Consider the following 24431-nt stretch of genomic DNA (forward strand, 5'->3'; position numbering starts at 1 on the left):
TAACCCTAACCATAACCATAACCATAAACCCTAATCCAACGTTTTTCCCATAGGTTTAACACGCGCCATGCCCCAATCTGTGCCGTCTTTCAAAAAAACGCTGCCCGCTAGACTAAATTCCACTTTGCGCATGAGCAGAAAAAGGTCATTTGTACCAACAGGCATTTTGGTTTATTAATTCACCGAGATGAGCATCTGTGATGTGATGATTATTCATGTGATGCTTATCTAATTAGTGCTTGCCAGCACATCCACCTGATAGCAAGCCTGGCATTTGCAATATCAAAAGAAAAAGGTTGTTATTGCATTCCATACGAAACAATGAATTAGATGCCTGCTAAAATGTCAACTGACTGACTATTCTGGTCACCTGGTCTAAGCACAAGCTCATTCTTTGTTTGAACATGAATTCCACAAATTGTTATGTCGGGCAAGCTTATGCATTATACCGCTTTGAAAACGAGTGAAGTTCCTAACCAACTGAGAAAAAAAGAAAGGTCATTAGTACCAAGGTGTACATGAGCTAATCACGAACTGGCTTATCTAAGTGAATTTACAAATCATAATGCCTATTGGTACAAATGACCTTTTTCTGTTCATGCGCAGAGTGGAATTACAAACTGGTCTATTTTGTTTCTGCTTCAATGAGCCAAATGACCAGTCACAAGTTGATCTGCGCCTCTGCGACACAGACAGTCATTTGAGGACGGGATCTCGTCTGGATCACTTCTAATCAATCAAGTTATAGCCTGAGCAAGTGGTGTATCGTCATGGCGGAATCCACCATCAACACCAGCCCATATAAGATTGACACGATAGAAATGCATGCTGGCGGGGATTCGTTTCGCCTGATTCTTTCTGGCTTTCCTAAGAACTCTGGAAACACGATTATGGAAAAATGGCGTCACGTTCGAGACCACTTCGATCACTTGAGACGGGCACTATTGCTCGCACCCCGAGGTAATGGCTCCTACGGCCTGCTAATCGTAGAGCCAGACCACGATGAAGCAGATTTAGCAGCTATTTTAATGTGCAACCAGGGCTTTGGTGCTATGTGCGGCTCTGGAAACATGGCCCTTGCCCGTTACGCCGTGGACTTCGGGGTCGTTAAAGCGGTTGCACCCGAAACGCAAGTCAACATACAGTGGGTCTGCGGATTGGTCAAAACTTTCGTGGAGTACGACGACCAAACCAAGAGATCTGGGAAAGCAAGATTCCACAGCGTTCCAGCTTTTGCATTCAAAACTGGTAAGAGGATTGTCTCGCTGGGTATTCTCCATTGCATACACGTATCGTATGATCATTCATTTGAATAGCGCTGTTACACATGCAGATTGGTTTTAATTTTATAGCCATTTTTACACACACACACACACACACACACACACACACACACACACACACACACACAAACAAACCCACGAATATATAGGCCGTGTCACATCTTTCCGGGCAAGCCTTGCGTACGACTTGCAAAGAACAATTTTGACTACCCGGAGGTCCCCGTAGATGATCCGCACATGTCATGACAATACCTATAGCATGTATCTCACCCGTAGTCGCCCGGAGGTGGGCACGCATATTATTTTACCTGCAACCGTGTTTAGGCTCTGTCACACTTTTCCGGGCAAGCTACTCGGGCTTGTTACGTGTAGGGATTTTCTAGCATACCGGACATTCCTGAGGGCGGGAAAGGGTTGAGCGAGTCAGCGCATGTGTCTTACTTGCTGGACGCGTTCTACTTGAATTATCCTTGCGAGTATACTGTGTGACCTTTGTACCAGTCGCGTGGGGGCTGACAACTCAGTGAAGGAATTCCTCTAAGGCTGCGTTCACATAGAAGTATACTATTCGGGTATTCGGGCTCGTTTTTCGAGGGCACGCGAATAGCTTGAATCGAACGATAGGATTTCCTCACACCGGTTCACATAGGAGGGCACTACTCGAAAGTGCCGAATAGCTGCGAAAAGTATAGCAAAGTGGGAATCGAACTTGTTCGATTTTCTTGCAGCGTATACCGTCTCTCGTTTATGAAATAATGACACTTTTGGTCTGGATTTGCCCTTAGGCTGCGTTCACATAGAAGTATTCGGTATTCGCTATTCGGTATTCGCTATTCGGTATTCGCTATTCGGGCACCGAATACACCGCCACCCGCACCGTCAACTCACCATCCCATGCAGTGAGGATTTCTTCCTCCTGCATCCCAGCAAATCTTATTAACAATATCTAAACTGCATCAGAATGTCAGTCTACATGCTTATTTTTTGCTAAAGGGCAAATCCAGACCAAAAGTGTCATTATTTCATAAACGAGAGACGGTATACGCTGCAAGAAAATCGAAGGAGCTCGATTCCCACTTTGCTATACTTTTCGCAGCTATTCGTACTTTCGAATAGTGCCCTCTTATGTGAACCGGTGTGAGGAAATCCTATCGTTCGATTCAAGCTATTCGCGTGCCCTCGAAAAACGAGCCCGAATACCCGAAAAGTATACTTCTATGTGAACGCAGCCTTAAGGCTGCGTTCACATAGAAGTATTCGGTATTCGGTATTCGGTATTCGGTATTCGTACTCGATATTCGCTATTCGAGCACCGAATACACCATCACCCGCACCGTCAACTCACCATCCCATGCAGTGAGGATTTCTTCCTCCTACATCCCAGCAAATCTTATTAACAATTTCTAAACTGCATCAGAATGTCAGTCTACATGCTTATTTTGTATAACGAGCAAATCCAGACCAAAATTGTCATTATTTCATAAACGAGGGACGGTATACGCAGCAAAAAAATAGAACAAGCTCGATTCCCACTTTGCAATACTTTTCGCAGCTATTCGTACTTTCGAATAGTGCCCTCCTATGTGAACCGGTGTGAGGAAATCCTATCGTTCGATTCAAGCTATTCGCGTGCCCTCGAAAAACGAGCCCGAATACCCGAAAAGTATACTTCTATGTGAACGCAGCCTTAGCTTACAATTTCTAAACTGCAGCACGAGAATAGCTTGAATCGAACGATAGGATTTCCTCACACCGGTTCACATAAGAGGGCACTATTCGAAAGTACCGAATAGCTGCGAAAAGTATAGCAAAGTGGGAATCGAGCTTGTTCGATTTTCTTGCAGCGTATACCGTCTCTCGTTTATGAAATAATGACAATTGGTCTGGATTTGCCCTTTAGCAAAAATAAGCATGTAGACTGACATTCTGATGCAGTTTAGAAATTGTTAATAAGATTTGCTGCGATGTAGGAGGAAGAAATCCTCACTACATGGGATGGTGAGTTGACGGTGCGGGTGATGGTGTATTCGGTGCTCGAATAGCGAATAGCGAATAGCGAATACCGAACACCGAATACTTCTATGTGAACGCAGCCTAAGGGCCTCCTACTGGCGTTCTGCGTGGACCTCTACGGGCATTCCCGCGACTCACCCGGAAAAAGTTTTGGTCATGCTCAAAACTTGGCTGCGGTTTAATCGGACTTGCGTGAGCACCTCCGGGCAACTACGCGCTAGATACTGTCAGGTGCGGACCAACTGCGGAGAGATCTGGGGAGTAAATTTGTTTCCCCGCAAGTCAAGCCGCAAAACTTCCCCCGTACGGTATGACAAGGCATGAACGAAAATTGCAAACATTCTTGTTCGCCCGCTGAAAATCTTCTATTAACGTGCTGGAAACTACCTCCTCGCCACAAGCCCGCGTAGCTTGCCCCGAACGGTGTGACACGGCCTTATTGATATATTAATAATAACGAAAAATATATTCAATCATATTGAATGAATATGTAGTTTAGATATGATTTCATGAATACGTTACATAAAACTTTGAAGAATGCAAATATTTTTGAAAGAAACCTATGTCAACTGACATGAAATAAACTTAGGAAGGAAAAAAAAAATGGTCTTCCGCTCTCGCCGCTCTAGAGTAAAAGGGACGCAGCTGATTCGCTGGAAAATTCGCAGCCAAAATGTCAGACAGACGAAAGATGATTTCCTCGTTTTGATCCCACCATTAATCTTTCTCATGTAAAGCTAACATTTCTTATTTCATAGATTTGATTATTGCCATTGAAACTTGAAAATAGAATTTGAGAGAACAAAGCTTGATCACATCGGCGTTTTTTCATTAACTATAGTGATGAAGCTTTTCCCATGCAATTCCAACATTCCGTGAGGGCATCGTATGCCATCGTATGATCCCCAGTCAGTGCCAGTAGACTACAGGTACATAAATCTTCATGGAGCAAGTCGCGAGTGGTGGCAAAATCTTCTTGTTCCATTTTGTTTCCATCGTGCGTTCTTTCGGTAAATTCTAAATGAAGATTCACATCTTAGCTTTTAACAAAGTTGGGGCAAACTTCGTATTTTGAAATTGAAAATTTCATGTTCGGATGATATTGCCATCTTAATGTCAGTTTTGGGATACGTGATGCCATCCTAGACTGACTTCATACTGTTCCGAAAGTGACAGAAGATGACCATACGAATTAGGCCAATGGAATTTGCAATTTCCGCAAAATTTACCCTGAACCTGGTCGAAAGCTGATCCATAAAACCCAAAGCAAGTGTAAACTTTTGTTAGCAGCATGAGAAACGCCACCGGCAATATTGCCTCACGAATAACCCGATACGATCTCGGGAAAGTTGAAACATTTCTTTTATCAAGTTTATACGGCTTCATTCAACTGCATAAATAAATTGCTTCTTTTAATTTCCATCCTTGTCATGCTGTCAGATATGGAAGTCGATGTAGCAGGTTACGGGGTGGTAACGGTGGACATTGGTTATGGAGGAGCATATTATGCTTACGTCAGCTCAGACCAGTTGGGACTCGACGTTTGCAAGTCACCCATGAGAGACATCCAATCGGCAGCCATCGCGGTGGCAAAGGCAGTAGGATCAGCGGTGAACCTGACTCATCCCACTGATCCGGATCTGGCTACCCTGTATGGGACCATCGTAACGGATGGAAAAGACGAATGGAGCTTAGAGCCTTCTGTTAACATATGTGTGTCGGCTACTGGACAGGTATGCGCTGTTGATACCACTATAGTATTGACTAAAAATGTATCATTTAATGTACGTAATGCATAAAATGGTTCTGGTCATGATCAGAATGCAAGGGAACATCTACATCATACTGACATAATGTCACAAATAACTGACCCTAACAGAGAAGTAGTTTGTTTGCAGTTCCATGAGGCTGCGTTCACATAGAAGTATACTATTCGGGTATTCGGGACTCGTTTTCGAGGGCACGCGAATAGCTTGAATCCAACGATAGGATTTCCTCACACCGGTTCACATAAGAGGGCACTATTCGAAAGTACCGAATAGCTGCGAATAGTATAGCAAAATGGGAATCGAGCTTGTTCGATTTTCTTGCAGCGTATACCGTCTCTCGTTTATGAAATAATGACAATTTTGGTCTGGATTTGGCCTTTAGCAAAAATAAGCAGGTAGACTGACATTCTGATGCAGTTTATAAATTGTTAATAACATTTGCTGGAATGTAGGAGGAAGAAATCCTCACTGCATGAGATGGTGAGTTGACGGTGCGGGTGATGGTGTATTCGGTGCCCGAATAGCGAATAGCGAATAGCGAATAGCGAATACCGAATACTTCTATGTGAACGCAGCCTGAGGCGATGGGTTTCATTCGATTTATGTGACTACTTTAAAAAAGAAATCCACTCACAAATGTTGTCAACTACATTAGACTACAAACTACTTGATTTATATATAATGTGATATAATCTGTTTTGGTGTTGTATTTTCTGAACTTGCTTCTTTTCATCGTAAATGTTGCGATTGCATGCCCAGTATTGATTTTCAATTGTTTTATCTATTCTTTGGATTTGCTTTTGAATTTTTGTCATTTATTTACTTATGATTTTAACCCCATGTATATATATACATTGTATGCAATCCGTAATCTTATTATTTTCGTTTTTCTAACAACTCATTACATCTGAAATTTTGAATGAGCTTTCCAATTTATTCCATATTTCAAAATATTTCTTAAAACGTTTTACTAATTGTTCTTGTTTTTAACCATTGAATTATTATTCTTTGATTTTGATACAATCATTATATACCTCACCTTTAGTTTTCCGTAATTGACATATCACTTGCCATGAATTTTACTTTTCTTAAATTGTCATAGATTCATCTAAGCATTTTACACAAGTCTCCAGTTACTTTTTGTTTCGTTACTACGTATTTTTGTCTAAATTTATCAAAGTAATTATTTTACAACAATCTGTTTTTTTCTTTCACTGCATAGTGCCCTAGATATTTTTGAGGGTTTTATTTTCAAACACTCCATTTTATATCTAAACATATTCTGATTTGGTCATTGTTATATCTAATTGCCTTTAAGACTTTTCTATTATCGGTTGTTCTTTTTTCTCTCCTCATTTCACTGTATGTGTTTCCACCTGCATGTTTGTATAATTCGTTTTGTACGTGTCCATAATTATTGTACTCATTGTATGTGGACCCCATGGAAGAACAGCGTTGCCATTAGTCCATGGGCCAGGCCAGATGTTGGTACCATCTGAGGTGGCAAAACCTTTTTGGTGTCATTTTGTTTGACGGGCATAGATATGCTTATCAAGCTATGATAGCATTTTCCAAATGAGTAGCTTAGTCATAATAAATGAATTTTTAACCAATTTGGTCTCGTTGTTGTATCCCTATGCTTCTGAATCGAAACTAACCGCTATACAAAGAAGAGCACTGTCTTCTGTATGTTCCATAGAGCTGTAAAATATAGCTCTATGGTATGTTCACAGGTGTTCTGTTGTAAACGCGGTGCGCTTAGTCTTTATTCAAGGCAGCGAAGGGAATATCCAAAGGTTATGATGTCCACAGCGCTTAGTCTTTATTCTAGACGGCGAAGGGAATATCCAAAGCGCATGATACAGTGTATATCCTTTTATCTAAAAGCAACAACAACAACAAAAGCAATTCCTCGTAAATTTTATCGTATTTTTCAATTATTTATCATTTTCCGGCGAAAACGCTACGGTGAAAACGCTAATACCACGCAAATGTCGCTTTATTTCCATCCAACAATATAAGATAATGCAAAAACAATGTACCGGTACACTACGATACATTATGATGAATAATACTGTAAATGAACAGAGTGATTTTTGTTTAAAACCGATGTATTTGTTGATAGGGTAGTATAAAAATAGTATAGATAATCCCTTTTATGAGGAACTTTAGATATGATAACGGTACATTGGTCTAGATAAAGACTAAGCGCACCGTGTGACAGCTGTGGACATCATAACCCTTTGGATATTCCCTTCGCTGCCTTGAATAAAGACTAAGCGCACCGCGTTTACAACAGAACACCTGTGGACATACAGAAGACAGTGCTCTTCTTTGTATAGCGGTTAGTTTGGATTCAGAAGTATAGGGATATAAAAACGAGACCATATTGGTTAAAAAATCATTTATTATGACTAAGCTACTCATTTGGAAATGCTATCATAGCTTGATAAGTATATCTATGCCCGACAAACAAACTGACACCAAAAAGGTTGTGCCACCTCAGATGGTACCAACAACCCATTTTTCGGGTCTTGGCCCATGGACTACATGTTGGCAACGCTGAATATGGGCAATCCACTCGTTTTTATTTTTATACGGAACTAAATACCATACCATACCATACCATACCATAAGAAAGAAAACAGAAATAATTGTGCAAAAGTTATGACATTCTAAAATTTTTCGGAAAACATGCACGTCCTTACCAGTCGTTATGACTATTGAAATCAGCAAATTGATGATGTTATGCTCTCACAATTTCTTATTCAATTCAGATGTATAAAATATGACAAAAATCTCATATTTCAGCTTTATAGATATAAGACTTGCCTTAAAACCACCCAAAATAAAAAAGCAAATGTTGATTCTGATATATTGTGGTATGGAAATATGCTTTGATTATGTATAAGTTTTATAGAAATAACAGTTTTCGAAGTTTGATATAAAACATAGTATAAATTACAGTTCAACCTTGATTATCCGGCCATGTCGCGACCGGCGCTCATCCGGACACGCGAATTGGCCGGATATTTATAGGAGACACAATTAACCGGAGGGCCAAACCCCAAAAAGTCGCTTACTTAACGAGTGAGTTGCACTCTCTCTACAAACTAAGTAGACCATGCTTATTTTCAAGTTTTTATTGTAACAAACAATATTCCACTGGTCTACCTCAAAAAATTTGTTGCGAAAGCCTCCAAATCCAAGATGGCGTCCAAGATGGCCGCCATATTTACTGAATTTGTTATTTGAAACATAGAATTTGATTGAAACATCAGATTTCAACAAATGTGATGTCATGTGAAAGAGAATAAAATTTTCTACAAGTTGATACCATTTTTGTGGGTTATTGTGATAATTGAATTGAGATTTTAAGGAAAAAACACTCATTTTTTGATATTTTTCTGAAAAAAAGAAAATCATGAAAATGCTTGATTCAGCATAAATCAAAGAAAGACTGAAGGATTATCTTGAAACGTTTCAAGAATTTTGTTTGACATATAATTAATATTTGAAGAAAATTAGGGGTCAGTACCATTTTCGGTTCAGGAGTTATAATGTCTCAAACTTGAAAACTCACTATGTAAAAATGGCCACTTTAGCTGTGACAAGACCTTGTTGGTCGTAAAAAAAGCCTGCGCGCGCCAAGACTACTACACGCACCACTGGCACTGGCGCTTGTAGCAGTGCCGGTGGTGCATGTAGTAGTCTTGGCAAATGCAGACTCTTTCTTTAACAAACAAGGGTTTGTGCCTGCAAACTAACTTTTCATACCAAGTGGTAGCTCAGGTGACGCTGATTGCTATTATTTCAAAGTAGATTGTTCTGAAGCAGATGAGATGAAGCAAAAAATATCTTTCAAATAGAGGTAGAAGCTTGAAACAACCTTACTTAGGTTTTTATGGAGACATTTTTCAGAATGCACCATGAATATTTCTCTAAAAAGTAAAAAAAAAATGAAATTAAAAATGTTTATGAAAACCATGCACAAATTAACATCTTTCCCATATAATCAATATTTGGAGAAAATTAGAGGTCAGTATTGTATTTGGTTCAGGAGATATAATGTCTCAAACTTGAAATCCCATTTTACATATTATGTTATTTACACGCATCTGTTCCCAAAGACGTCACAGAGGGTCAAATCCAAGATCGTGCTTACTTTTCGAGTTCCACTCTCTCTATAAACAAGATCATACATAATATTAAGCATACTAAGCAATGTTCCGTAAGTACACCTCAGTAGATTTGTTGCAAAGTACAGATGCGGTCCAACAGGGCCGCCATTTTATTGAAATTAACATTTCAAACATAAAATTTGATAGAGACATTGGATTGCAACAAATTTGATGTCATATGAAGGAGAGTAAAACTTTCTAAAAGTTGATACCACTTTAGCTGTGTCTTGTGATAAATTGGGGGGGGGGTTGTTTGCTTCTCTTTTTTGGGGGGGATCCGTATTTTCATATTGTTTAGAAAAAAGGAAGAAATGTAAAAATGCATGATTTAGTATTTATCAAAGAAGAACTGAAGAATTATTTTGAAACCTGCGATTGAGATTTAGATTTACTGAGATTGAGACATAATTCATATTTCTGGAATTACAGGCAATATCATACACTGTTGACAAGTTAACATCTAAAAGTTGAAAAAATTATATTTATGCATTATAAATTTTGCTTACAATGTGTTTACATGGTCACATGTAATACTGTAATGGTCTAGTGACTTGCTAGTACTGCAAACTAACTTTTCATGCCAAGTGGTAGGTGACGCTGGTCGCTATTACTGTAGCATTTCATCATAGTAGATTGTTCTGAGGCAGATAAGATTGAACAGAAAGTATTTTCCAAAAAGAGATAGGAGCTTAAAATTTGGCACAAATTTTGCCAATGTGTAATATTTAGCGATAAAGATAGTATCCACACAAAATTCAAGATGGCGGTAATTAATCGAGGTTGTCGTTCAAGGCATTATTTACCATTGTGCACGTAAAACAAAATCCCAGCTTTACTTAATTCCTCAAACTAGTTCTAAACTGTGAGTTAGGGATTAATGTACAAACTTAAATCAGTATAATTAATGCTAAATATTGTTAGATATACTAAATAGATCTGATAAGAATGTTTTTTATGTCAACAGTTATCATGGTTATGGTTTCTTGAAAAGAATGTATGTTTTAGGCTTTATTATAATTTTTTTACATGGTAGAATGTTTTGTAATACAACTAACCTGCACATATAAATCGAATGTGATATCTCTCACAATGGTAAACAATACCTTTAGTGTGTTGCGTCAAAGTTAAATCTCAACTTATAACTTATAATTTGATATGTTTTTTTTTAAATCTTCTTATATTGCTGTCTATTACATGTTTCTATACATCCGAACGATATTGTACTAGTGTAAACCATATTGAGGGTCTTTTTTTTTTGGGGGGGGGGGGTGGAGCTCATTCCAGTGTTTGGGTAAGGCCCAATCTTTGATAAAAAAGAAATGCTTCTGTATCAAAGATATGCTTTTTTACTTGTATGTTACTCTGCTGTTGTAGAAACGTGAATGATGATGGTTTATGTGTAATAATGTCTGATCCGTAGATGTCCTTGAAAGCCCTTCTGATCCGAACCCCACCCCCCCCAAAAAAAAAAATCCAACATGGCGGCAATTTCTCAACTTTGCTCTTAAATGTGTTGTGCGAAATTACTTGTCAGTATATTGTTCGAATAAAATTGTCCAAATTGATTATTCGTGCTGTATATTCACATTTACAAATAAGCATGTTGAAACTGTATTTTCCGTTATAGTGGAGCGGCATAGCCGAACAATTGTGCATTTTGTGATAAAAACACCAAATTTCGTACACAGGTTGACAATCACGTTCAGATTAAATTTAGATATTGGGCCATCGTAAATAGCGCCCTCAACGTCCATGGCAGCCATTTTTCAAAATGGCTGCCATAAATGCCATGTTTTCATAAAATTTGCTTATTTTAGGAGAGAAAAGTCAATAAGGTTTTGGCTACAAATGGGAAATTACATTCAAAATAAATCTAGTTATTGGGCCATTGGAAATAGCGCTCTCAACGGCCATGGCGGCCATTTTTCAAAATGGCCGCCATAAATGCTATTTTTCAAAATGGCCGCCATAAATGCCATTTTTTCAAAATATTTGCTAATTTCAGAAGAGAAAGCCAGTAAGATTTTACAAACAAGTGGGAAATTACATTCAAAATGAATTTAGATATTTGGCCATTGTTAATTGCGCCCTCAACGTCCATGACAGCCATTTTTTTTCAAAATGGCTGTCTAATGTGCCACTTCTTCGATGATTTTGCAAATTTCAGAAAGGAAAGTTAATAAGATTTTGCCCATAAATGTTAATTACATTCAAAATAAATCTAGATATTGGGCCATCGGAAATTGCGCCCTCAACGGCCAATGCCATTTTTTGTTAAAAAATGCAAGTTTTAGAAGGGAAAACCATTTTTTTTTCTTTTTTGCAAACAAGCGGGAAATTACATCCAAAATAAATGCAGATATTGGGCAATTGAAAATTGTGCTCTCAATGGCTATGGCAGCCATATTTTTTTTTTAATGGGCACCATAAGTGCCACGTTTTCATTAAAAAAATGCTAATTTCAAAAGGAAAAGTCAATGAAATTTTGGTTACAAATGGGAAATGACATTTAAAATAAATCTCGATATTGGCCCATCGGAAATTGCGTCCTCAACGGTCATGACAGCCATTTTTCAAAATGGCCGCCATAAATGCTATATTTTCGAAAAGATGTACTAAAATCAGAAGGGAAAGCCGACGAGATTTTGCAAACAGGTGGGAAATTGCATTCAAATGTAAACTTATTTGGCCATTGCAAATGGCCCCCTCAATGGCCATTCCAGCCATTTTTCAAAATGGCCACCATGAATGTCTTTTTTTCGTAAAGTGTTGCAGACGTCAATCAGAATTTCCACAAAAGTGGAAAATTACATTCAAACTGAATTTGATAATAGGCCATCCAAAAGTGCACCCTCAACAGCCATAGCAGCCAAGTATCAAAACAGCTGCTATGGATGCTCCCCCCTTTTTTTTTGCAAAAATTTGCTGACGTCAGAAGGAAAAGTCAACAAGACTTTGCAAACAAGTTGAAAAATATTTCTCAAAATTAGATTTAAGTATAAGGTCTTCTTAGAAGGCGCCCTCAAGGGCCATGCTGACCGCCATGGATGTCTGCTTCTTCTTTTTTTGGAAAGATTTGCTAATTTCAGAGAGAAAATCAATGAAATTTGTACAAATGTTGAAAATCATATTCAAAAGAAAATAATATATGAGGTCATTACAAATGGCACCATCAACGACCATGGCAACCATTTTCCAAATGGCCACTATAGATGCTATTTATTTCTTGAAAATATGATAATGCCAGAAGAAGACAATACAATTTCTTGGGCAAATTGACAAAAGACATTCAAATAAATTCAAGTTTGAATATGAATTTGAATTTGAAATGAAGATATTGAGCCACCAATTAAACATCGTCCCCAACGGCTATGGCAGCTCTTTGTCAAAATGGCTTCCACACACTCCTCTTTTTATTTGCTTATTCCAGAAGGAGAAAGCAATAGAATACTGCCAAACAGCCATTATATCTAATGCAATCTGGTGCTCGAAGAAATTTAAATCTAAAAAAGGGTTTCATTGATGGGTTAGTTCTAATTTCATGTTTTCAGTTTAGTTCTAATTGTAGTATTTCGCGTGTCACTGCTAACAGTATGGATATCAAAGGTATGTCTTTTTATGGAAGCATAGCAAGTAAATTAACCTTTTTTCGTAAAATAAAAGGCCATTTTTTCGTATCTGTCTTAAGAATATTTAGGAAGTTACATTTTAGAATAGATACACGTCATATAGTCCCATATATTCAATGATATGGTGTTACTGTCAAAGTTAATACATGGCGCCATTATCCCTGGATATTCATATTACTCTTTTTCGGAAATTTTTCATGTTTGCCACCTAAAATATGCATTCATCATTGGTGAGATATAATCGCTAAGCATTTGCCTTGTTTATTTAGTTGTTCCTCAAATGATTTCTTTAACATCATATTTCAGATTATACAATGTCTCTGTGAGTATTCTACTGTCTTCCCCTTCTGAAGTTAAGCAAATTTTCAATACAAAAAAAAAAACAAGAGTGTACTGTAGCCAATTTGACAAATAGCTGAAATAGACACAATTTCTAGAGTTAATGCAATCTAGATATATTGTTTGATTTTAAACATGATTTTCAATTTATGTACACATTTGTTGACTTTTCTTTCTGAAATTACCATTTTTTTAAACAAAATGATTATGACAATGGCAGCCATTTTGGAATATGGCGGCCATGGCCGTTGAGGGCAGTATTATAATAATCTAATACAAATATTTATTTCAAACATAATTTTGAAATTGTGTGCAAAATCTTATTGACTTTTCCTTTTGTGAAATCAGGAAATAAAAAAAAAATAATGGAATCCATGGTGGCCGTTTTCAAAAATGGCTGCAATGGCTATTGGGGGCACTATTTACAATTATATAATACACAGGCGCAAGATATATTTCAAACGAAATTTTTAAATTGAGTGCAAGATCTTAATGACTTTTCCTTCTGGAATTAGTAAATTCAGAGAAAAAGGTGGTATTTATGGCAGCCAACTTTAAACATGGCCGCCATTGGCGTTGAGGGCGCAATTTGCTATGGCCCAACATCTAAATTTATTTTGAATTTTATTTCCCACTCGTTAGCAAAATCTTATTGATTTTCCCTTCTGAAATTTTTAATTGTTTTCCAAAAAATTGCATTTATGGCGACCATTTTGAAAAAAATGGCTGCAATGACCGGTAGGGGGCGCAATTTGCGATGGCCCAATATCTGAATTTATCTTGAATGTTATTTCCGACACGTTTGCAAAATCTTATTGATTTTTCCTTCTGAAATTTGTAAATTTTTACGAAAATGGCATTTATGGCGGCCATTTTGAAAAAATGGCTGCAATGGCCATTGAGGGCGCAATTTGCGGTGGCCCAATATCTAAATTTATTTTGAATGTTATTTCCCACTCGTTTGCAAAATCTTACTGATTTTCCCTTCTGAAATTTTAATTTTTTGCGAAAGATGCCATGTATGGCGGCCATTTTGAAAAATGGCTGCAATGGCCGTTGAGGGCGCATTTTGCTGTGGCCCTATATCTAAATTTATTTTGAATGTTATTTCCCACTCGTTTGCAAAATCTTATTGATTTTCCCTTCTGAAATTTGTAAATTTTTACGAAAAATGGCATTTATGGCGGCCATTTTGAAAAATGGTTGCCATGGCCGTTGAGGGCGCTGTTTACGATGGCCCAATATCTGAATTTATTTCAAATGTAATTGTCATCATGTGTGCGAAATTTGGTGCTTTTATCATAAAATGCACAATTCCTCTAATTTTTCAAGCTATATGCCGCTCCACTATTATCAGATTTTTCTTACATTGTTTTTAGGCTGATTTCATGTGGGTTATAGTGTCACAATTGATCTGAACTTATGCCATTGGTAGATGCTTTCCTATATTAGATATCAGGATCACTCGAGAGTGAAAATGTTCATTTTCATTCATTTTAGAGTGACCTCGGGGATCACTCGAAGAGTGACGAGTGATCCCTATTAAAGGCAGGGCTCGACACTAACGGTGGTCCGGTGGCCCGGGGCCACAAAAAACGCACGTCGGGCCACCAAAATATCAGAAATGAAGAATTTGGTGGCCTGATCGGGCCACCAAAAAAGGTCGGATATTTGCCTTTGGACCACCAAATATAAAAGTTAGTGTGGAGCTCTGCCTAAGGTCACTCTAAAATGAGTGAAAATGAACATTTTCACTCAAAAGTCACTCCAATTTCACTCTAAATTCACCGTTTTCTGTTATTCACTCCTCACATCAGAAGTAAAAACTTCCACTCGATTTGTTTTTTTCTTTTTCGGAGAGTAAAATATCACTGGTTTAAAAAATGTGTCCATAAAAACTTAAGACGGTTTAAGATAGCAGAAAAGACAAATTTGTATCAAAAACGAAATAATACATTTAATTTGGCGTAATACACTATGTCAACTTTGATGGCTGTCATCTTGATTTTTTTTTTGAGCGGTTGATCTAAATTCTGTCTTAAACTATCTATAACAAGATTGGTGCCAAGTTTCAAGCTACTACCTCTATTTGATTTTTTTTTTTTTTGCTTCATCTGATCTGCTTCAGAACAATCTACTTTGAAATAATAGCGATCAGTATCACCTGAGCTACCACTTGGTATGAAAAGTTAGTTTGCAGGCACAAACCCTTGTCTGTCAAAGAAAAAGTCTGCATTTGCCAAGACTACTACACGCACCACTGGCACTGCTGCAAGCGCCAGTGCCAGTGGTGCGTGTAGTAGTCTTGGCGTACGCAGACTTTTTTACGAACAACAAGGTGTTGGTCACAACTGAAGTGGCCATTTTTACATAGTGAGTTTTCAAGTTTGAGACATTATAACTCCTGAACCGAAAATGGTACTGACCCCTAATTTTCTTCAAATATTAATTATATGTCAAACAAAATTCTTGAAACGTTTCAAGATAATCCTTTAGTCTTTCTCTGATTTATGCTGAATCAAGCATTTTCATGATTTTCCTTTTTTCAGAAAAATATAAAAAAAATGAGTGTTTTTTCCTTAAAATCTCAATTCAATTATCACAATAACCCACAAAAATGGTATCAACTTGTAGAAAATTTTATTTTCTTTCATATGACATCACATTTGTTAAAATCTGATGTTTCTATCAAATTCTATCACTTAAATAACAAATTCAGTAAATGTGGCGGCCATCTTGGACGCCATCTTGGATTTGGAGGCTTTCGCAACAAATTTTTTGAGGTAGACCAGTGGAATGTTGTTTGTTACAATAAAAACTTGAAAATAAGCATGGTCTACTTAGTTTGTAGAGAGAGTGCAACTCGACCTCTGTTTTTAGCTTTTGGCCCCCCGGTTAAATGTTAATGTGTACTGTATAGCTGCCGTCCAAGCTGCCTTCCCAGTGCACTGGCAGCTAGGCAGGTAGCGTACCCGCAACGGTGGTGTAATCTATGCTAGCCTGCGCAAAATTGTCCCTTTTTCACAAAAAATAAAGTATATCTTTATGTGAAAATCATACATGTTTTACATCATTAGATATTTAGCAACCTATCATGCACATCTTATGAAATTAGTTAAATAGATCCATGAAAAGATGTTAAAGTCACTGTTTTTTCTCAATTTTTGGATGAAAAAAAAGTCCTTCACCGCGTGAACGCGTCCGGATAAAAGTGATTTCCGGATTAAAGGAGGCCGGATAATCGAGGTCGAACTGTGCATGAAAAATTTTAAGGACATGACATCACTAATTTGAATATTCATAGGAACTGGTTAAGAAATGTTTACGGAGAAAAGAATGTGAAATTACAAAATTTCATATTTTCTCTATTCTTATCCGATTTTTGTCGTTTTTTTGAAACGTTCTGTCGGGATCTTTACTCTTTCTTTGTTCATTTTAGTCTTACTTTATTCCATTTTTTTTTGGAATATCCACTTCAAAGCGAACGGCGGGTCTCGGGGAAAAAACGAAAACTTTTGTTTCTCTGTTTTTGTTATCAAAACACATGCCAATGAAAAAGAAATCTTTTCAGCGTAACTTTGATTTCTGTGAAGAGGAGGCAAGAACGTGTTTGCATAATTTATCGACTGATAATTTTTGATGCACAAAATTCCGTAGCCGACTTAGGCTATTGTGTGTGTGTGTTTATTACTGGTAGGGTAAATATTTATTGGTTTTAATGATAGAATTCACTGTTTACATGGGCGCGTGTATTCATTGGCTCGGAGACTAGGCGACCAAGTGTCGTTAATTGCAGAGACGTCTTCGTGACGTCACCGGGACGTCTTCGCGACGTCACTGGGACGTCTTCTGGAAACAGCCGGGTTTCCTGGGAGTATCAAACATGTTAAATTTTCGGGGCCATTTTCAAGACTTCAGCTGGTCTCGGAGACGTCTCAGTGACGTCTCCTATAGTAGGTGTTTCAAAAACATTTCCCACTTATGATCATTAATAGTTCAAAAACTATTCGTCCGATAAAACTGTCATTGATATGAGTAATAGCTGAATAGTGTAGGCCTACAATTTTGTTGGAGGTGATTTGAATGTGAAAGCATAAATCAGTCTCATTAAATCTAAGATTAATTTTGAAGTAAGGTTTCAGAATTTGGTCAAATTTTAACCCACTGTTCAAAAATTGAACTTTGCACTGGAACCAAAGATGTGTATCTGAGTGTGTGCTGACAATGGCCCTGAACAATGGACATGCCTGAACCACCCGTTGACAAGGCGTCAGTCTTGCACTCCCAGGCACATGAATGCTTAATCAATAATTCATATGGATTGCCCTGGGCACTGCTAGTCTTAATTCATGCACGTTAAAGGGTAAAATGCATGCACACGGAAAAAGTAAGCACATGTTTCCATGTGCTTGCAAGCACCATATTTCATTCCAGCTGGCAATCATTTTCAAATTTTGCTTCACATATCACTAAATTTGGGATATAAATAAGCATAAATTAATGATCTAAAGTTCTTCATTTTAATACAACTGTCTACTAATAGTCTCACAAATTTGTCTCTTTTCGATAAAAACAGATCATTTTTGGTATAAGAGTTCAGCAGCATTTTTCATTGGGGCGATTTGTTTCACAGTAGATTTATTTAAAGGGAACATAAACCCAAAGAGCAATGTGGATTGAGTGAAAGCAGCAACATTGGTAGAACACATCAGTGAAAGTTTCAGGAAAATCGGACAATCCATGCAAAGCTTATGAATTTTTAACGTTTTTGGTGTTGGAACGGCTGGATGAGAAGACTACTAGAGGTTATGACGTATGAGTGGACAACAATACAAAGAAAATACAAAGAAAATTCAACAAAAATTCACTTTTCTAGCATTATGAAAGAGCACTTGACTAACCGCTTTCAGAAAGCAATGGGGATAATTGCTACCCTTAACATATTATGTCAGTTTCAAGTTGATGGATTTTGTAATTTTCATGAAATATGAATTTTGTGGAATTTTCTTTATATTTTCTTTATATTGTTGTCCATTCATACGTCATAACCTCTAGTAGTGTTCTCATCCAGCGATTCCAACACCAAAGCTTTAAATATTCATAACTTTTGCATCGAATCTCCGATTTTCCTCAAACTTTCACTAATATGCTCTACTAATGTTGCTGCTTTCACTCAATCCACATGGTCTTTGGGTTTATGTTCCCTTTAAGGCTCCATGTACACAATTGCATACTCAAATTGATTTTCTTTGCTTTCTGTCACCATGTTTACGACTGAACAGAAGATATCTATTGTAATTTCGTTTTTCAGAAGTAGGGAGAGCACTGTCGCGACTCAACGACAGTATCGGCAGGTGTTTGACTTTACACAGATACTGTCAGAGGCTGAATAAAGACTAGCTGTGATAGTGGAATTTCTCATGAATAAATAATGAAGCATTCAAACCCTGGCCATTGTTCAGGACCATTGTCAGGGTATTAACCACACACTCCCATACACACCCATTGACCCCTGTGCAAAGTAAAAGTTTTGTACAGAGGGTTGAAAATAGAACAAAATCTGGAACCTAACTGTGAAATTAATCATGGATTTCATGAAACTGATTTATGCTTTCATATTTAAAGCACCTTCAACAAAATTGTACGCTTTTCAGCTATCACTCATATCAATGACAATGCTATCTGATATATAGTTTTTGAATTATTGAGAATCAAAAGTGGGAAATGTTTTTTAAAACACCTAGTAGTTGCGGCTGCGTCCAGGGGGACTAATTTTTGTCCATGACGTCTTCGAGACCTCTCTGACTTCCCCTTTTGTTTGGACATCAAGCTGATTATTTTACCTTCGGGAAGTCTTGTGTTTAAACTGCTGAATATCTTCAATCCTGTTAAATGAATGACTTGTTGTTTTTGGTTGCGATGTTTTGAAACTGGATATTAAAACCAAAAGGACCGCTATTTCTTTCTCTCTTTTTTTTTTTGGTTTTATCTATCGATCTTTTCTGTTCCTGTTAGAATAACGTCTCGCGTGTCTACTATAGTAACTCTTTCCTCCATCAATACTTGATATTAACTCCTAACATCTTGTCGTGTTGCAAGTGTTCCAAACTCCCTTATGTTACAATATAATGTTCCGGCAAAGAGAATATGCTTCCCTCCGATTTTTGTTCGGTGACATTGAAAACCATCACCAACACCATAATCAGGAAAGAGGTATCATATACCGTAAATCATTGTGCCTATTTTCTCCTTCTTATCTTGTGCATTCTTACGGCACATGTACCCAATTCTTCGTAATATCAATCCAAGGTGCGTCTTGTCTTTACTCTTACATCATTTTGAATCCAGTTTGCTTGTGTCCACAATGGCGCGTGTTGTAGTTTCATTTTTTTTTCTTTTTCCTTTATTTCTTTCCTTTCTTATTTGATTTCATGTCAGTTGACATCGATTTCTTTGATTTTGTTTCATATATCTGTTTGTAGGTTCATTAAAGGAGACCTCCGGATGATTTGGTTGATACATTTAACATGGAATTGGTTGATTTGGTTGATACATTTGACATGGAATTAAGTAATATTTCGAAATGGTTTAGAAGTAATAAGCTTTCATTGAATATTGATAAAACATGTTTTATACATTTTCATACGCTTCAATCCCAACCCACCCTTCCTCAAAGTATTTCTATTGATGATATAAACATTGCTGAGAAACATTCAACCAAGTTCCTAGGAGTGACCCTAGATAACAATCTAACTTGGAATACTCATGTCCAGAATATTATAACAGCAATATCTAAAGCAACTGGTGTTTTAAGGAGAATAAAATACTTAATTAATGATCAAACTTTAATGATGTTATACAACACCTTATTTCTACCATATGCAATGTACTGTAATATTGTATGGGGCAACTGTAGCAAAACCAAATTGAACACAATTTTTCTTCTTCAGAAAAAGGCTCTTCGTATATGCACACATTCAAATTTTTTGGCTCACACTGATCCCATATTTTATCGCCTAAAAACTCTAAAGGCCGATGATATACATTCATACCTAACTGCTATATTTATGTATAAACACATTCGAAATTTATTACCATTTTTCCATAATGCCCTGTAACTAATGATCACATTCACTCATACCTTACCCGTCGTTCCCATGATTTTCATTTAAGTAATCCAAAGCTTTTACTTGCTCAAAAATCGATTAGACATCACGGTCCGGATACATGGAACACTCTTCCTGAGGAGTAGAAACAGTGTGCCTCCTTGTTTTCATTCAAAGCAAACTTAAAGAAGCATATTTTATCACAGTATACTTCAAATACGAATTAAGCACGAATAATTTATATGACTTATGTTGGTCTCCCGATAGTAGCAACATCGTAAGTCATTCCCTCTTCCAGCAAACCAATTTTATCATTCCAAATCCCAGCCTATCTGCCCCTGTGCACTCTCAAGCACTCGCACGCACATTGACCACCATCACACATCAGAGTTTATTTTCCCCTGCTATCTTCGCAGCAGAATTTGTGTTGTTTACCAATTTACATACCTACCTTTTCCTCGGGCCGGCCATCTTTTCAAGCAATGCTTACAATGGCGGCCCTCTGCATTATCACTTCTTAAATATAATATTGTTATTGTAATCCCAGCTGCATAGACATGCATACTGTAATATCATTAATTTCCTTTTATATCGTTGTTCATGCAAGTCAAACGACTCTGTTTCAAATATACTTTGTATGTTTCCCATGTTCACGATTATTCAATCTATGTATATATTGATTTGCAGAAAATAAATTATCTATCAAACAAATTTACAGATTCTTTCATTTGAACAACTGTAAATTATCTACACTGACAACAGAGTTTCAGAATTTGTGATGATTGAGATGAAGAATAAGACTATTTTTGAAATTTAGAACAAATTGCAATGAACAAGGATGATGACATGGCAGAGTCACCATAAGAATGCATGAGTTGGGGCTCAAGGAAGCAGAACAAAAGAAGAAGGCAGCAATGCATAGATTATACACAGGTGAACTCGCAAGCAAGTGGTATCGTAATGGAATTACCCTGCTACATTTCTGAAATATGTGAACCTGCTTTGTCATCATCCTTGTTCAGTGTGATTTGTTGAAGGTACTACATGATGTGAAATTATGAAAATCGTCTGGAATGTCCCTTTAAGTCATTATTCGTTCTCTTATGATGGTCCCTTTCTGAGGGTTCCATAAGCTTTGCTTTTTAGTGGGACCTTCCATTTCCATTCCCATTCTTGTATGGTATACAATGCATATGGGCAATTCCGCGGTTAGTAACGTTACATTTGAACAAATTCAGATATTTGTTTTTACTACTAAATTACCATTTATTCTTTTCAAGTCAAAATTATGTCAAAAACATGTTTATCCTTCCCAGGTTTATGATACAGAAAAGAATGAATACAATCCATGAAATATTAGAATTGCTATGGCAACTTAAAGGGCAGGTTAGTAACGTTACGAAAAAAGGACATGACAAAAAAATCAATGTCTTGTAACAAAAAGTGTGCAAAAATTCAAGTCACTTCAAACAAAGTGTTGCATTAATTTTAATTATTGCATCATGACAAATGTTCACATAAATTTTTTTAGCAGTTCGACCAATAATTTTTTAGCTAGACCCCCAAAAGCATGGTTAGTAACGTTACGGTTAGTAACGTTACATTTGTCCGGAGTAATTCCGCAGGTCATTTCACCCTTTTGTAATTGACAAAATGTCACATGACTTCTGGAGTATTTAAATGTATTCATCTTTTACCCATTAGCAAAACTTTGAGGAAAAAATTTCAAAGGAACCCACTGTAATTTGCATTTAAGTGAATTTCAGCATCCCCAGTCCCACATGTACATTTTAAATGACGGTTTTAGATCTCGCGAAATCAATTAATACGAAAAATAAAATCTACTGAATTTGAAAGACCTTAATGATTGGTGAACATCCATGGCATTAGTTGGTACCTAAATTAAAGAGTAAGATAAAGAGGCACATTTCTTTTATCCATGTCATGTCCACCTAACTGCGGAATTGCCCATATGTATGTACCTTTAAAAATGCAATTATATTTTTACTCATGATCATATGTATTTTGTTAATTTACTTATTTGAAATTATTACAAATACGTTCTGTTAATGCATTGTGTATAATACTCCGTTTATTTAATGGTACTGAAAATAAAGTTGAAATGAATTGAATTGAAAGAATATCGTCGGGAGCGTGATCAAAACATGAAAAATCTAAATCAAGCAATAATATCATACTGATACGTGTGATACTGAAAAAGGGAAGCATTTTCTCCCTTTTCCTGATTTTGAAATCCTTTCTCCCTAAATCCCGTTTAAGGTTTCCAGATGTCCATGCGGATCGGGAGTGACGGGTCGAATTGCGGTGCAGGTCGACAAAGGGCTCATTGACCTTAATCAAGTACGGCGGTTCCAAAGTGGAGTCTCCGGTTTAGAGTTCACGGGGAAGGCGGTGGAGAGGACCAAAGTGGGGAACTACGATGCGGTGGTGGTGGAGGTTGCCGGAAAGGGCCACTTCATCGGGAGAAGCACTTTCTTCGCTGAGGAGGAGGATGCATTGTGTAATGGGTTCCTATTAGAGTAATGTGACAAGTTACCAGCGTTTAGTAATGAGGGACTCGTGGGCTCTAAAATGACGTACAGTATTGTGAAGCACTATTACATGTATTTGGTGGTTGATTTGGTGCTGGAAAAGAAATACATTCGTTATATATATAGGACCTACATGTATTCACATTTACGTTATTATGACACACACACACACACACACACACACACACAAATACATCGAGAGGTACATGTCCATGATTCTTAGAAACACAATATCTGAGAACCTGTCTTTCTGCCTATAACAGTGACTCTTTTCGTCACCTATGACTAGAGCTATTTCCATGGTACAGTCAAATTTTCGCTGTTATGATAATAACGATACAAAAAATCTGGTACACATGAATTTGAAAAGGTTCCGTTTGAATGGGAGGGGGAAAAACTATCCCGAGCGCCCCCCCCCCCGTCCCGCAGGCCCCCTTTCGTGACCCCTGGTGTGTGTGTGTGTGTGTGTGTGTGTGAGTGTCCGCGCGCAGGCTTATTTCTTCGTGTCTTTCTCTTTTGTTTCATGACAATTTCCCTAGTTTTGTGAGTTCAGAAATCTTGGTTATTAAGTAATTGTTTACAAGGAGACTGCAAACTATAACAAGTTCCCCCTTTTTTAGCAGTCCCCTCCATTTTCAATATTGTTGATTCAGTATTTGGCTGATGTTCAGAACACCTCCTGTATTTCTGTTCACAGTGTTGTCCTTGATTAAGATGTTGAATGATTTGGGTAATTATGTCTTTTCAAATGTCTTTTTGCAAGCTCATTTCTGTTGGAGAAATGGAATGTAATGAAATGAAGTGAAATGACAAGGGAATCCGACCGGTTTCAATGTAAATGCTGTCTCAAGACCATACAATGTACTACTTATCGGCATCTTTTTTTTTTTTAAATAATTGTTTGAGTATTATAATCTTATGTGTCTTTTTATACGGCAGACCGGATGGTTCGACGAGTAAAAGGGCATGCATGTATTCTGTTTTGTTTCCATCTGTCCTGTGAGCGGTATTAATAATAATAATGATAATAAAGATATGATAATGATACATGTAATAATAATAGTGATAATGGTAGTAATAATATTATTATTTTTCAGTAATATTCGTGTGTATAAACAAAGTAGAAATGATACATAACATAATGACCAATTTTGTCATTAATCGTTAGGACTACCTGTCGGACGGAAATTCCGTAAATGTAGAACAGTCGATACGATGCCTCGTTGATTGAGTCCAACCCTATCATTTATATGCACTGATCAAGTTGGGCGGTATTTGAACTTTGACCCCGTGGACGCTATAAATCGAAAGAATCAGCAGTACATGTATTAACAAACCATTGATATCGATGCTCAGTCTGCACACAGTGAGCTGAACACCATAGCATACAAGTATACGTGTGTAATGATTGTGTGTAATGATATGGGAAAAATGCATGGAAAATAAAAATACATGTTTATGTATTTTACGTGGAATCATTTCCTGTCTGTTGTCTTGGAAGAAATGCATCAATCTTGCAATGTTGTTGTTTATTATTTTCCCTCTCCATCACGAGTATA

General features: G+C 37.2%; 1 protein-coding gene across 1 annotated transcript; it reads left to right on the plus strand.

Moving 5' to 3' along the window:
- Positions 1–770: 770 nt before the first annotated feature.
- On the plus strand, positions 771–22864 carry LOC139716352 (trans-L-3-hydroxyproline dehydratase-like). The gene is made up of 3 exons (XM_071627898.1): positions 771–1248; positions 4737–5029; positions 22601–22864. Exons 1-3 carry the CDS (start codon positions 771–773, stop codon positions 22862–22864), a joined length of 1035 nt encoding a protein of 344 aa, XP_071483999.1.
- The last annotated feature ends 1567 nt before the right edge of the window (positions 22865–24431 follow it).

This window comes from Diadema antillarum, unplaced genomic scaffold, assembly GCF_040938485.1.
Source record: "Diadema antillarum isolate AM-2024a unplaced genomic scaffold, OU_Dant_1.0 scf00000064, whole genome shotgun sequence".
Lineage (NCBI taxonomy): Eukaryota > Metazoa > Echinodermata > Echinoidea > Diadematoida > Diadematidae > Diadema > Diadema antillarum.

Bases quoted from the DNA above. Each gene is read 5' to 3' on its own strand.
- LOC139716352 (XM_071627898.1), top strand. From the start codon at position 771: ATGGCGGAATCCACCATCAACACCAGCCCATATAAGATTGACACGATA. The intron at 1,249-4,736 runs GTAAGAGGATTG...TCATGCTGTCAG, and splicing joins AGCTTTTGCATTCAAAACTG to ATATGGAAGTCGATGTAGCA. The intron at 5,030-22,600 runs GTATGCGCTGTT...ATCCCGTTTAAG, and splicing joins GTGTGTCGGCTACTGGACAG to GTTTCCAGATGTCCATGCGG.